General features: G+C 37.1%; 1 protein-coding gene across 1 annotated transcript; it reads left to right on the forward strand.

Moving 5' to 3' along the window:
- Positions 1–10523: 10523 nt before the first annotated feature.
- LOC106474556 (histidine-rich protein PFHRP-II-like) lies at positions 10524–10891 on the forward strand (the record flags this gene model as incomplete). Its single annotated transcript, XM_013935245.1, has 1 exon — positions 10524–10891. A coding segment is annotated over one exon (368 nt), but the record flags the coding sequence as incomplete, so codon positions are not given.
- Positions 10892–12020: the final 1129 nt, after the last annotated feature.

A 12020-nucleotide genomic window follows, 5' to 3' on the forward strand; every position in this document is an offset into this window, starting at 1 on the left:
GGGTGGGGACTTGATAAGTAGGACAGATAATTTTACGTTTTAAGATGTGAGATTTATCGCTGAGCTACCTGGGGTGGGGACTTGATAAGTAAGACAGATAATTTTACGTTTTAAGTTGTGAGATTTATCGCTGAGCTACCTGGGGTGGGGACTTGATAAGTAGGACAGATAATTTTACGTTTTTAGATAAATAATTTGATATTAAACAACACAGTTCGTTGTTTTATTTTTCTAATACTAATATCTACTTACCACTTTGTACATCTTAAGGCAATGCATGATAAAACGTTTCTGTAAAATAATACGAACTAAGCCATTAGTGAAATATGACGCACGCTAGTCACTCACTGTAAGCTAAGGTGAGCGAATTAACTATAAAATAGGGTATACTAATACTACGTTGTATAATAAGATATGCTTATCCATTATTGCCAAATAATACAAGCTAATCCGTTGTTTTAAAATAATGGACGCTAATCGTGCTAGACCATTGTTTTAAAATAATGGACGCTAATATGTTGCTTTAAGTGAATGCATGCTAATCCGTTACTGTGACATAGTCAGAAAGCTCTAATCAATAAATTACATTACAACAAGATACGCTAATAAACTACTACCAAACAAATTACGCTAATAAATTAGTTTCAGACAAGTTACGCTAATAAATTACTTTCAATCAAGGTATGCTAACAAATTACTTTCAATCAAGGTATGCTAACAAATTACTATCAAACAATGTTTTGTTTTTTGTTTGTAATTAAGCACAAAGTTACACAATGGGCTATCTGCGATTTGCCCATTACGGGTATCGGAACCCGGTTTCTAGCGTTGTAAGTCCGCAGTCATACTGCTGTGCTACTGGGGGCTCTCCTGCCTTAACCTTATGTGAATTTAAATGCACATGATTGAGTTACGCTACCTTGGCTACAAGTTTTTTTCTTAGTTATATCTATAACCTTGGTAATAACAATAACCATTTTACCACATTGCTAACAATACACTAGCACTAGTAGCCATATTCTATGATTTCGAGCACGCTCTGTGAGTTGGCAAGTAACAACCCACCCTCATATCAAGTGCGGGTGCACGGTTGTTTATGCATCGCGCTAATCAACCTGTAGCTGTATCAGCTAGATAGAAAAAAAAAGTGGACTACGTAGACTATCTAGATCTAGGTTCTAACTGTGATCTAACCTTTGAAAGTTTTCAGTTTTATACATCTGACTCGAGGGTTCTGTGTTAAACAAACCAATTATATCAAAGCAGTCAGAGCCTAAGACGTGAATCTCCTACATGAGGACAAACACTACCAGTGCCAAAGTCTGACACGGCTTTGTTTGAGTGCTTTGGACTGAAAACAAGAATGATAAGTTGTACAATTTACCTTTGCATTGTTTTCAAACTAAATGTAACCAATTGACATCAAAGATTGTACTTGAAACAGTGCAACTTTTAAATTACGCCTTTCAAGGAAACAAAATGAGTGAAAAGGAGTAAATATTATGTTGATAAACTTCAAAGTCTTTGTCCCAGTGAAGAGAACATTACTGCCAAAATAAATATAAGGTTGGAAACAGTAATGCTGAATATACGAAACAAGCCTTAACCATTAATCAGTCAATAAACAATAGTAAAGATATCAGCAAAAGTCAAGAAATGTTGAGAGATAGCTCTAAGGAAAGCTACGAGAACGATAGGCCTATAGCCCAATCACTCTCAAGACTTAACAACGAGAAAAGCTACGAGAAGGATAGGCTTACAGCCCAATCACTCTCAAGACTTAACAACAAAAAAAGCTACGAGAACGATAGACCTAGAGTCCAGTCATTCTCGAGACTTAGTATAAAAAAAACTATGTGACAAATGTAAAAATTTTTACATATAAAAATTAGGAAGTAGAAATGGGAGCACCAAAAAGTAAGGAAACAAGGTAAGAATGGGCGGGCTAACATTACAACACTTGGTGGTTTTTGACACGGTGCAACCTGAAAATTGGTGTGACCATCGTTCTGCCCATTCCTACTTCGTGTTTTACTTTGATCCAATAATAGAGTTAAATTGAGTTTTATCAGTAAATAATCCTTTCTAAATACTCAACAAATTTTAAAATTTCAAAAATCAGTGGTTTTGATACTATTCTTTTGGCCCACCCCTTATCAGTCAGATAACTATAATGTTTCCCATAAGCAAAGTATGATTTTTGGGGTTCCTATCTTATTTCCGACATCAAACATCACCCTTATGATGTCATGCATTTCGTTAGTGTCACGTTATTTGATTCCATATATACATCTGTAGTTGATTGTTGAAACAAATTTTACAACAGAGGCACTTAGTTATACACACCTTTCAGTTAGTTTGAACAATTACAAGTTGCAAAAAGTACACGAAGTAGGAATAGACAGAATGATGGTCACACCCTCTTTAAGGTTGCACCGTGTCAAAAACCACGAAGTGTCGTAATGTTATTCCACCCATTCCTACCTTGTTTCCTTACTTTTTAGTGCTCCCATTCCTACTTCCTAATTTTTCTATTTAAAAATGTTTTACACTTGTATTACAAAAATGCAACACGAAATAACATTAATTCGCCAACTTGTCACTAGTGGCGCTGCAAACATTCATTAACTGAGACATTGAAGATAATTTTTAATACATCAAATATGCTAAATATCTTGAACACACCTACAAGTTCGCGCAAAACCCAAAATAAAATAAGCTAGTTTCCAACCCCAATAATAAACTATTTGTATAACAATGGCTTAGAATCAGGCCCGATATTACTATTTGTATAAAAATGGTTCAGAATCAGGCCCGATACAACTATTTATATATATAAATAGTTCAGAATCAAGCCCGATACAACTATTTATATATAAATGGTTCAGAATCAGGCCCGAAACAACTATTTATATATAAATGGTTCAGAATCAGCCCCAATACAACTATTTATATATATAAATGGTTCAGAATCAGGCCCGATACAACTATTTATATATAAATGGTTCAGAATCAGGCCCAATACAACTATTTATATATATAAATGGTTCAGAATCAGGCCCGATACAACTATTTATATATAAATGGTTCAGAATCAGGCCCCATACAACTATTTATATATAAATAGTTCAGAATCAGGCCCGATACAACTATTTATATATAAATGGTTCAGAATCAGGCCCGATACAACTATTTATATATAAATTGTTCAGAATCAGGCCTGATACAACTATTTGTATATAAATGGTTCAGAATCAGGCCCAATACAACTATTTATATATAAATGGTTCAGAATCAGGCCCGATATAACTATTTGTATAGATAGACTAGAAAGACCTACCAGCCACTATCCATCTATAATAAAAGACCTACCAGTTACCATCCATCTATATTAAAAGACCTACCAGCCACTATCGATATATAATGAAAGACCTACCAGCCACTATAGTGGTTAGTGTACCCGGATTGTTACAAATAGTGGTTAGTGTACCCGGATTGTTACAAATAGTGGTTAGCGTACCCGGATTGTTACAAATAGTGGTTAGCGTACCCGGATTGTTTTTCCACATTTTGTGGCCTATTGCTGTAAAGATGCGCTACGAACTTGGAAACTGAGGATGCATAATAAAATTGATAATCAGATCCCAATGACGGTCAAACAAGAACAGTTCAAGATTTAGCAGTTGGTGGCTGTTGACCAGCTGCCTTCTCTGTAGTCTATCAGTTCCATATTAGGTCATGATATTTCAAAGCACGCATGATCAACATAAGCGTTTTGTATCAGAAAAAAAAACTCAAAACTCAAGCGCTTTCGGAAAGTTGACCTTCCTCCACCAGGGGTAAATGGCAAACGTTGAAACTTGTGACGTCACTTCCAGTACAATGACCACATAATTAAACAACGTGTTTACAATAGATACTTACCTGTGATGAAGAAAGATCCAGTTTCCGAAAGTATTATAAAGTTCAAAATTATGGGCGGCTACGTATAGACAACCCAGGTGGCGCTTTTCGAAAACGTTTTTGCTAGCTTAACGCTTATCTATATAAGAATCAGTAAATTCATAAAACAAAAAACGTATGATACAACAACGGTTTATTTGTTTGAAGTTAAGCACAAAGCTACACAATGGGCTATCTGTGCTCTGCCCACCACGGGTATCGAAACCCAGTTTTTAGCGTTGTAAGTCCGCAGACATACCGCTGCGCCACTGGGGGGGGGGGCACAACAATGGATATACTCCATACATCCTCAAAGGAACATATACGTTTCTCATCTTCCGCTCGTTCCTTCCTCTCCAAAAGGAAACCTTTGTAATATAATATTTATTATGTTTCATATATACATATAACTACAAGACGCCATTGTAACTGAACAAACTAAATCCATCCTGAACTCTAAAATGGTTGCATTTTGTTGCCATGAAAAATAAAATAGAAACTTCACATATTTCCCACCGTGTCTAGCACAGATGGGTTTTTTATAAAGCTGTGGCATAGTGGGAAGTCAGTAAAAGTTAACTTTACCTTCTGTGCATTTGATATAATCAATTATTCCACCACAAGGCTGACTACATAAATAATCTGGAGACCTAAATCTAGCACCCGGATGGCTGCTAAAAAAAAAACTATCTTGTCAGCTTGTCTTCCTTTAGTTTTCAGACTTTTACAGATATCAAATAGGTGTTTGTATCAATCTTAAGATTTTCTATTCTCCAGAGTTAAACTACCTGTTGGTTCTCAAGATATAAGAGTGGCCTAGTGGTTAGTGTGCCAGAACTGTAGATACTGTGGGTCACGGTTTACCGCCAAAAAAATGGAGAAAAAAAACGCGCTTCGTACGTTGGAGCCGTGGGTGCGTTATAATAGTTACAGGCAAATCCAACTGTTACATCACAGTAGTCTAAGAGTTCTCGATCGATGCTATTGGATATATGCCTTCCCTCTAGTCTATCGGTTCAAAATTAGGAATGGCTAGCGCAGATATCTCTTGCATAGCGTTCCGCGAATATCAAAAATAAGCTCCTCATAAAACTTGTAACTGATACCAATTTACGTTTCGATAGTTCATTCGACGTTTCATTTGTCAGAAATACAGAGCTTAGATTTTCTTTCCGTGGTTTTAAAGATAAAGTGAAGACCCCGTCAAGACCTTATGATCAGAGCGTTGTGGGTCGTGGGTTCGAAACTCATCACCGAATATGCTCGCCCTTCTAGTCATGAGAGCGTTAATATGTGACGGTCATTCCCACTGTTCGATTAGAGTATTCCTCGAGTTGGCGGTGGGTGTTATTGACTGATTACCTCCCTTCTAGTATATCACTCGACTAGCTTTTAAGAATCAACAAAATAAACAAACAAGAAATAGCTTTCTTCCTACGAATCGCTCCCCCCCCCCAGTGGCACAGCGGTATGTCTGCGGACTTACAACGCTAGAAACCGGGTTTCGATACCCGTGGTGGGCAGAGCACAGATAGCTCATTGTGTAGCTTTGTGCATGATTACAAACAAACAAACCTCCTACGAATCACATGCGAAATACTCTCGTCAACAGCAAGCAAACTATATGTAAAAAAAGTTATTGTATTTTTATTATTCTAGACTACTTATCAATGCCTGAAAAGACGAAGTAAATATCAATGTGTTTGATACGGTTTTCTATCACGATAATTAACAGTAAGTTGGTTTTAATGTTAACATCAGATATATGTAATTCACCGGGATCAGCGAGTTGAGATATATGGCCCTGTTCCTTGAATACGATTAATCAAGATAATGTCGTCCGGATGAATGTTATTGCAACGGTTTACAATAGGAGCTGTGTTTTATATTCACGCTTCGTTTTGACACAAGTTTGCAATGAATGGATTCGAACCGAGGTTCGGGTGTTTAGTGCATCTATTTGAGTTTCACTTATAATTGACTTTTTTAATTGAACGAAAACATCCACATTTATTAAAAGTATAGAAGGATTTGTTTTAAGAAGTAAAGAAGTCGAACATATCAACAAGAATAACAAATATAGGAGTCCCAAAATTAGCGTTTGTTTAGATCTTTTTTGCTCAAAGCTACACAAGGGCAACCTCCATATAGCCGTCCCTAATTTTGAGCTTATAGACTAAAGAAGGGGGGAGGGCAGATAATCAACAGCACCTCCTCCAAAAATTAACTTTTCTTATCTGACTAAACAGTGGAATTTGATTGTTACTCTTATAGCGCACACATGGCCTCAAACTGTGAAGCACGTTTTATCTAAAACGGGATGCGTACCACGAATTTGCAGATTCACAGTTCGGGCACGCTAATAACTAAGCCACTTAACCTTTTCTGGAAGTTTCTATCTGTTCTTACGTAATGGGCTGTTTATGCTGTGTGCAACACAGGTATCGAAACCCGGGCTTTAGCGTTATAATCCCTCAGACTTACAGCCGAGCCACTGGGGAGCTTACTGAAAGTTAATTCATTAAAATGTTACACCTGGTCAGTACACACAAACGAATCCAGAACAAGGAAAAACTAACCTTTAGGTAAGGTTAACTAAATTAATCCTTTAATTATCAGTATGGATACATTACGCCTTTATTCATATTTGACAGGTAATTTTAAAATATACGTTATTATTGTGCCCTAAGCTGTGAATGATTTGGGCAATTCTGCTTTGATCGTTTTAAACATACCGCGTCATCGACGTATGCACAAAATATCCTCGGGGTTAATTTTTCATTAGTTATTGCTAGGTACTGAGCCAAAACGCATCTGGTAAGAAATAAAATTAAGTTTTTCTAAAACTGAGGATAACCAGACCGTTTAACTGCAATATCTTACCACTGGTACTTCTGATGGTCACAATGATAGAAAAACGAACCATCTGTGCAAGGATGTAACAAATGGACGTGGAAATATCACGCGCCGCACGTGTCCACGATTGAAGGATTCTAAGCATAACAGGCATTCCCGAGAAGTGGCAATGTGAGATTGGGAGCCAAACAAAAATAACTTTGTTTGTTATATCGAACATTTTTGACGCATTCAATATTTTATATTGGAATTTTTTTTTCAGGTGGTTCGACTTTAAAAAGTTTTTTCGTGACATAAATGTACAATTTTATTTCCCCCCAAACGTTGTATTATTTCAAGAATTATAATTCCATTATTTTTCTTTAAAAGTACGTTGGATAATAATATTTATATTTGAATACGAACCGTATTTGTTTATACCTTGGTAACAGGAAGGTAGAAATCGGTTACCATATATATACATAAGTTTTAGTACTATCGTCTTCAGTGTGACATCTCTCCTTATCAATTAGTTGAAATTTAAAAATGACCGAAGTTAATAATAAATACTTTTAGACGCATTGTGCTATACTAATACTGTTTCCATCATCAGGGTTGTGATTATAGTGTTTCCATCATCATGGTTGTGATTATAGTGTTTCCATAATCAGGGTTGTGATTGTAGTGTTTCCATCATCATGGTTGTGATTATAGTGTTTCCATAATCAGGGTTGTGATTGTAGTGTTTCCATAATCAGGGTTGTTATTATAGTGTTTCCATCATCAGGGTTGTGATTATAGTGATTCCATCATCATGGTTGTGGTTATAGTGTTTCCATCATCAGGGTGGTGATTATAGTGATTCCTTCATCAGGGTTGTGATTATAGTGTTTCCTTCATCATGGTTGTGATTATAGTGTTTCCATCATCATGGTTGTGATTATAGTGTTTCCATCATCAGGGTTGTGATTATAGTGTTTCCATCATCATGGTCGTGATTATAGTGTTTCCTTCATCATGGTTGTGATTATAGTGTTTCCTTCATCATGGTTGTGATTATAGTGTTTCCTTCATCATGGTTGTGGTTATAGTGTTTCCATCATCAGCGTTGTGATTATAGTGTTTCCATCATCATGGTTGTGATTGTAGTGTTTCCATCATCAGAGTTGTGATCATAGTGATTCCATCATCATGGTTGTGATTATAGTGATTCCATCATCATGGTTGTGGTTATAGTGTTTCCATCATCAGCGTTGTGATTATAGTGTTTCCATAATCAGGGTTGTAATTATAGTGTTTTCATCATCATGGTCGTGATTATAGTGATTCCATCATCAGGGTTTGATTATAGTGTTTCCATCATCAGAGTTGTGGTTATAGTGATTCCATCATCAGCCTTGTGATCATAGTGATTCCATCATCAGGGTTGTGGTTATAGTGATTCCATCATCAGGGTTATGAGTGTAATATTTCCATCATCAGGGTTGTCGATTATAGTGTTTCCATCATCAGGGTTGTGATTATAGTGTTTCCATCATCAGGGTTGGGATTATAGTGTTTCCATCATCAGGGTTGTAGTTATAGTGATTCCATCATCAGCCTTGTGATCATAGTGATTCTATCATCAGGGTTGTGATTATAGTGTTTCCATCATCAGGGTTGGGATTATAGTGTTTCCATCATCAGGGTTGTAGTTATAGTGATTCCATCATCAGCCTTGTGATCATAGTGATTCTATCATCAGGGTTGTGGTTATAGTGATTCCATCATCAGGGTTATGAGTGTAATATTTCCAGCATCAGAGATGTGTGTTTCGATAATCAGGGATTTTGAGTGTAACGTTTCGCTATACTCACAGCCCTAATGATGACAACTACGTTACAGGAATGCGAGTGTAACGTTTCGCTATACTCACAGCCCTAATGATGACAACTACGTTACAGAAATGCGAGTGTAACGTTTCGCTATACTCACAGCTCTAATGATGACAACGACGTTACAGAAATTGATCTGCTTTAAGAAACTTAAAAAGGTTTGTGTTTCATTGTGCCCAAATCCCCCTTTTCATTGATTTAGCTATATAAATAAAGGTTTCAATGAAACACAAACCTTTATTTATGTAGCTAGATAAATGAAAAGGGGGATTTGGGCACAATGAAACACTGCCCAAATCCCCCTTTTCATTTATCTAGCTACATAAATAAATGTAACGAAACTAGAAACAGTATCAGGTGAATGTCAGTTTAATACATTTCTCGTACTGCTAGGATTTTCTGTTACACCCCAGAGAATAAAAGAATGGTTAATAACGCTGTTAGAGATTATTTATTCAACTGGCTCAACAGGAAACTTATATGAAATAGGGGTTGTCACAATCCTCATGAATGTTTTGCGAGAGTAAATATTGTTGACGTATTCGTTACTTGCGGATTAATCTAGTTTCTAGAAAACGACAAGAACAAGCACCACCACAAAGTAAAAGTCCCGTATAGCGCGCATTAAAAACAAACACCGTATTTTATATGTTTGCGTGTTGAATCATTTGTACGAAGCAGTACAATCCGTTTAGGTTCCGGAAAGTTGAATCAGAACATTTCGGATATCTTTTGCCATTTTAAATAGGTACAGAACGAGGGGATATATATATATATACGTTGAAATAAAGGATTTTTTAAATCTCCAAAGAAATGATGTTCCAGCATACGAACGTGAACAAACAGATCTGTTCTTATCGTACTTAGTGCATATAGTGTGTAATGAAATTCTTAGAACACTGTAATACATTGACCGGGTTTCCATTGTGCCTTCCCTTAATCCGTATTATTGGATTACACAAAGAAGCAAGCTAGAAGCTCAATTCTAAATTGCTTTGAAGAAACACTAATGGTATCCTGAAAGAGGATCTGATCTTTGGGATTTTGGTGGTGATGGTGGTAAATGATTCTTTTTTTTCTTTTCTTTTTTTTGGTTAAATGTGCTTTTAAACACTGGATCTTAAAATAACTAATATTAATAACCAGCCGTTTTTTCTTGTTTGTTTGTTATGAATTTCGCGCAAAGCTACACGAGGGCTATCTGGGCTAGCCGTTCCTAACTTAGCAGTGAAAGACTAGATGGAAGGCAGCTAGTCAACACCACCCACCGCCAACTCTTGGGCTACTCTTTTACCAACGAATAGTGGGATTGACCATCACATTCTAATGCCCCCACGGCTGAAAGGGCGAGTCGAGCGCTCTAACCACCTGGCATGCCGGGCCCTCGTAGTTAAGCACAAAGCTATAAAATGGGTTCTGCCCACCACGGGTATCGAAACCCGGTTTCTAGCGTTGTAAGTCCATAGACATGCCGCTGTGCCAATGGGAAGCCAAGCTGTTGTTAGTGCTTCGTATTCTAATAAACAATACATTCTACGTAATAACTTCAGAAAAATATATTTAATTAGCTATGCTCATTAACAACTTGATTGTTAGAGTTTTGCTCTAAGTATGTATCGTGGGCGTCCGCAGAACTTTTCCAGCCGCCTCTAATTTTGAACTGCTACCCTAGAGGGAAGGCAGCTAGCTAGTGAACAGAACCTACCACCAACTCCTGGGCTACTCTTTGCTCTCCAAACAAGTTGATTTGGCTATTACCCTTATAACGCACCCACGGCTCTAATATGCCGAGTGCGATGTATTTTTGCGTTATTGTGACGTGAATGTTATAACCAGAGAGACATAGTTCAGCATGCTAACCACCGTGCCAAGCTCAGCATGCTAACCACAGAGACATAGTTCAGCATGCTAACCACAGAGCCACAGTTCAGCATGCTAACCACAGAGCCACAGTTCAGCATGCTAACCACAGAGCCACAGTTCAGCATGCTGACCACAGAGCCACAGTTCAGCATGCTGACCACAGAGCCACAGTTCAGCATGCTAACCACAGAGCCACAGTTCAGCATGCTGACCACAGAGACATAGTTCAGCATGCTAACCACAGAGCCACAGTTCAGCATGCTAACCACAGAGCCACAGTTCAGCATGCTGACCACAGAGCCACAGTTCAGCATGCTGACCACCGTGCCAAGCTCAGCCCGATCCACAGTTCGCCACCTGTTACCGCCAAGAAATAATTCGTGCTCCGCAATTTAGGGATGTTGGTGAGTTATAGGAGTGAAGATCAAACCCCACTATTCTATCAGAATAGCCAACAAGCTGGCAGTTGGTGCTATGATTAGCTGACTTCCCTCTAGTGTATCAGTTCAAAATTAGTGACGGCTAACTCAAATAGCACTCAAACATCCTTGCGCAAAATTCCATAAGCAACAACAACCTTCTAGTTTGAAGCGCGGACTGACACTGTTATAGAGGGCGCATCATACGCGTCAGCCAATCATTTAGCGTTGTTGATAGTAGGTGCTTCTCTTACCTGTGGTCAGTAGATCAAAATTAGAAACGGCGACGAATAGTTTTAGTAGTTGTCTTCCCTTAAATAAAAAAAAACTACAACTAGAAATAATTTCTGGTTTATCAGTTTAAAATTAGAGACAGTTATGCGCAGTTAACCCTTGTCTAGCTTTGCGTGAAAATTCCAGAAAAAACGTAACATTTCAGAAGGATTTTGTAGATCTTTGTGGACGGATATCTATCACAAAAATCACCATAGAAACCTCTATAAACGACTATTTAACATAAAGAAATCACCATAGAAACCTCTATAAACGGCTATTTAACGTAAAGAAATCACCATAGAAACCTCTATAAACGGCTATTTAACATAAAGAAATCACCATAGAAACCTCTATAAACGACTATTTAACATAAAGAAATCACCATAGAAACCTCTATAAACGGCTATTTAACAGAAAAAAATCACCATAGAAACCTCTATAAACGGCTATTTAACATAAAGAAATCACCATAGAAACCTCTATAAACGACTATTTAACATAAAGAAATCACTATAAATGTTTTGAACGTCTTTTTGGACGAATATCATAAAAAATACACTAAACGTCTTTGAGGATAGATTTATATTACAAAATCATCCTATGGATACCAGATGCAAAATGCACTGTACTCAAATATTTATATTGTAGTATATATATAAATGTGTTATTCGTGCTCTATCACATCTATTTTGTTTCCTATTCGAACTGATATTTCTTTCCTTCTCACGAATGTTTTATTAGCACTTCTAAATAAACGTTTTCAACATAACTGATTCTCTATTCACAGAAAAGGATTTTTATTTGGAACTGA

Source organism: Limulus polyphemus, unplaced genomic scaffold, assembly GCF_000517525.1.
Source record: "Limulus polyphemus unplaced genomic scaffold, Limulus_polyphemus-2.1.2 Scaffold7353, whole genome shotgun sequence".
NCBI lineage: Eukaryota > Metazoa > Arthropoda > Merostomata > Xiphosura > Limulidae > Limulus > Limulus polyphemus.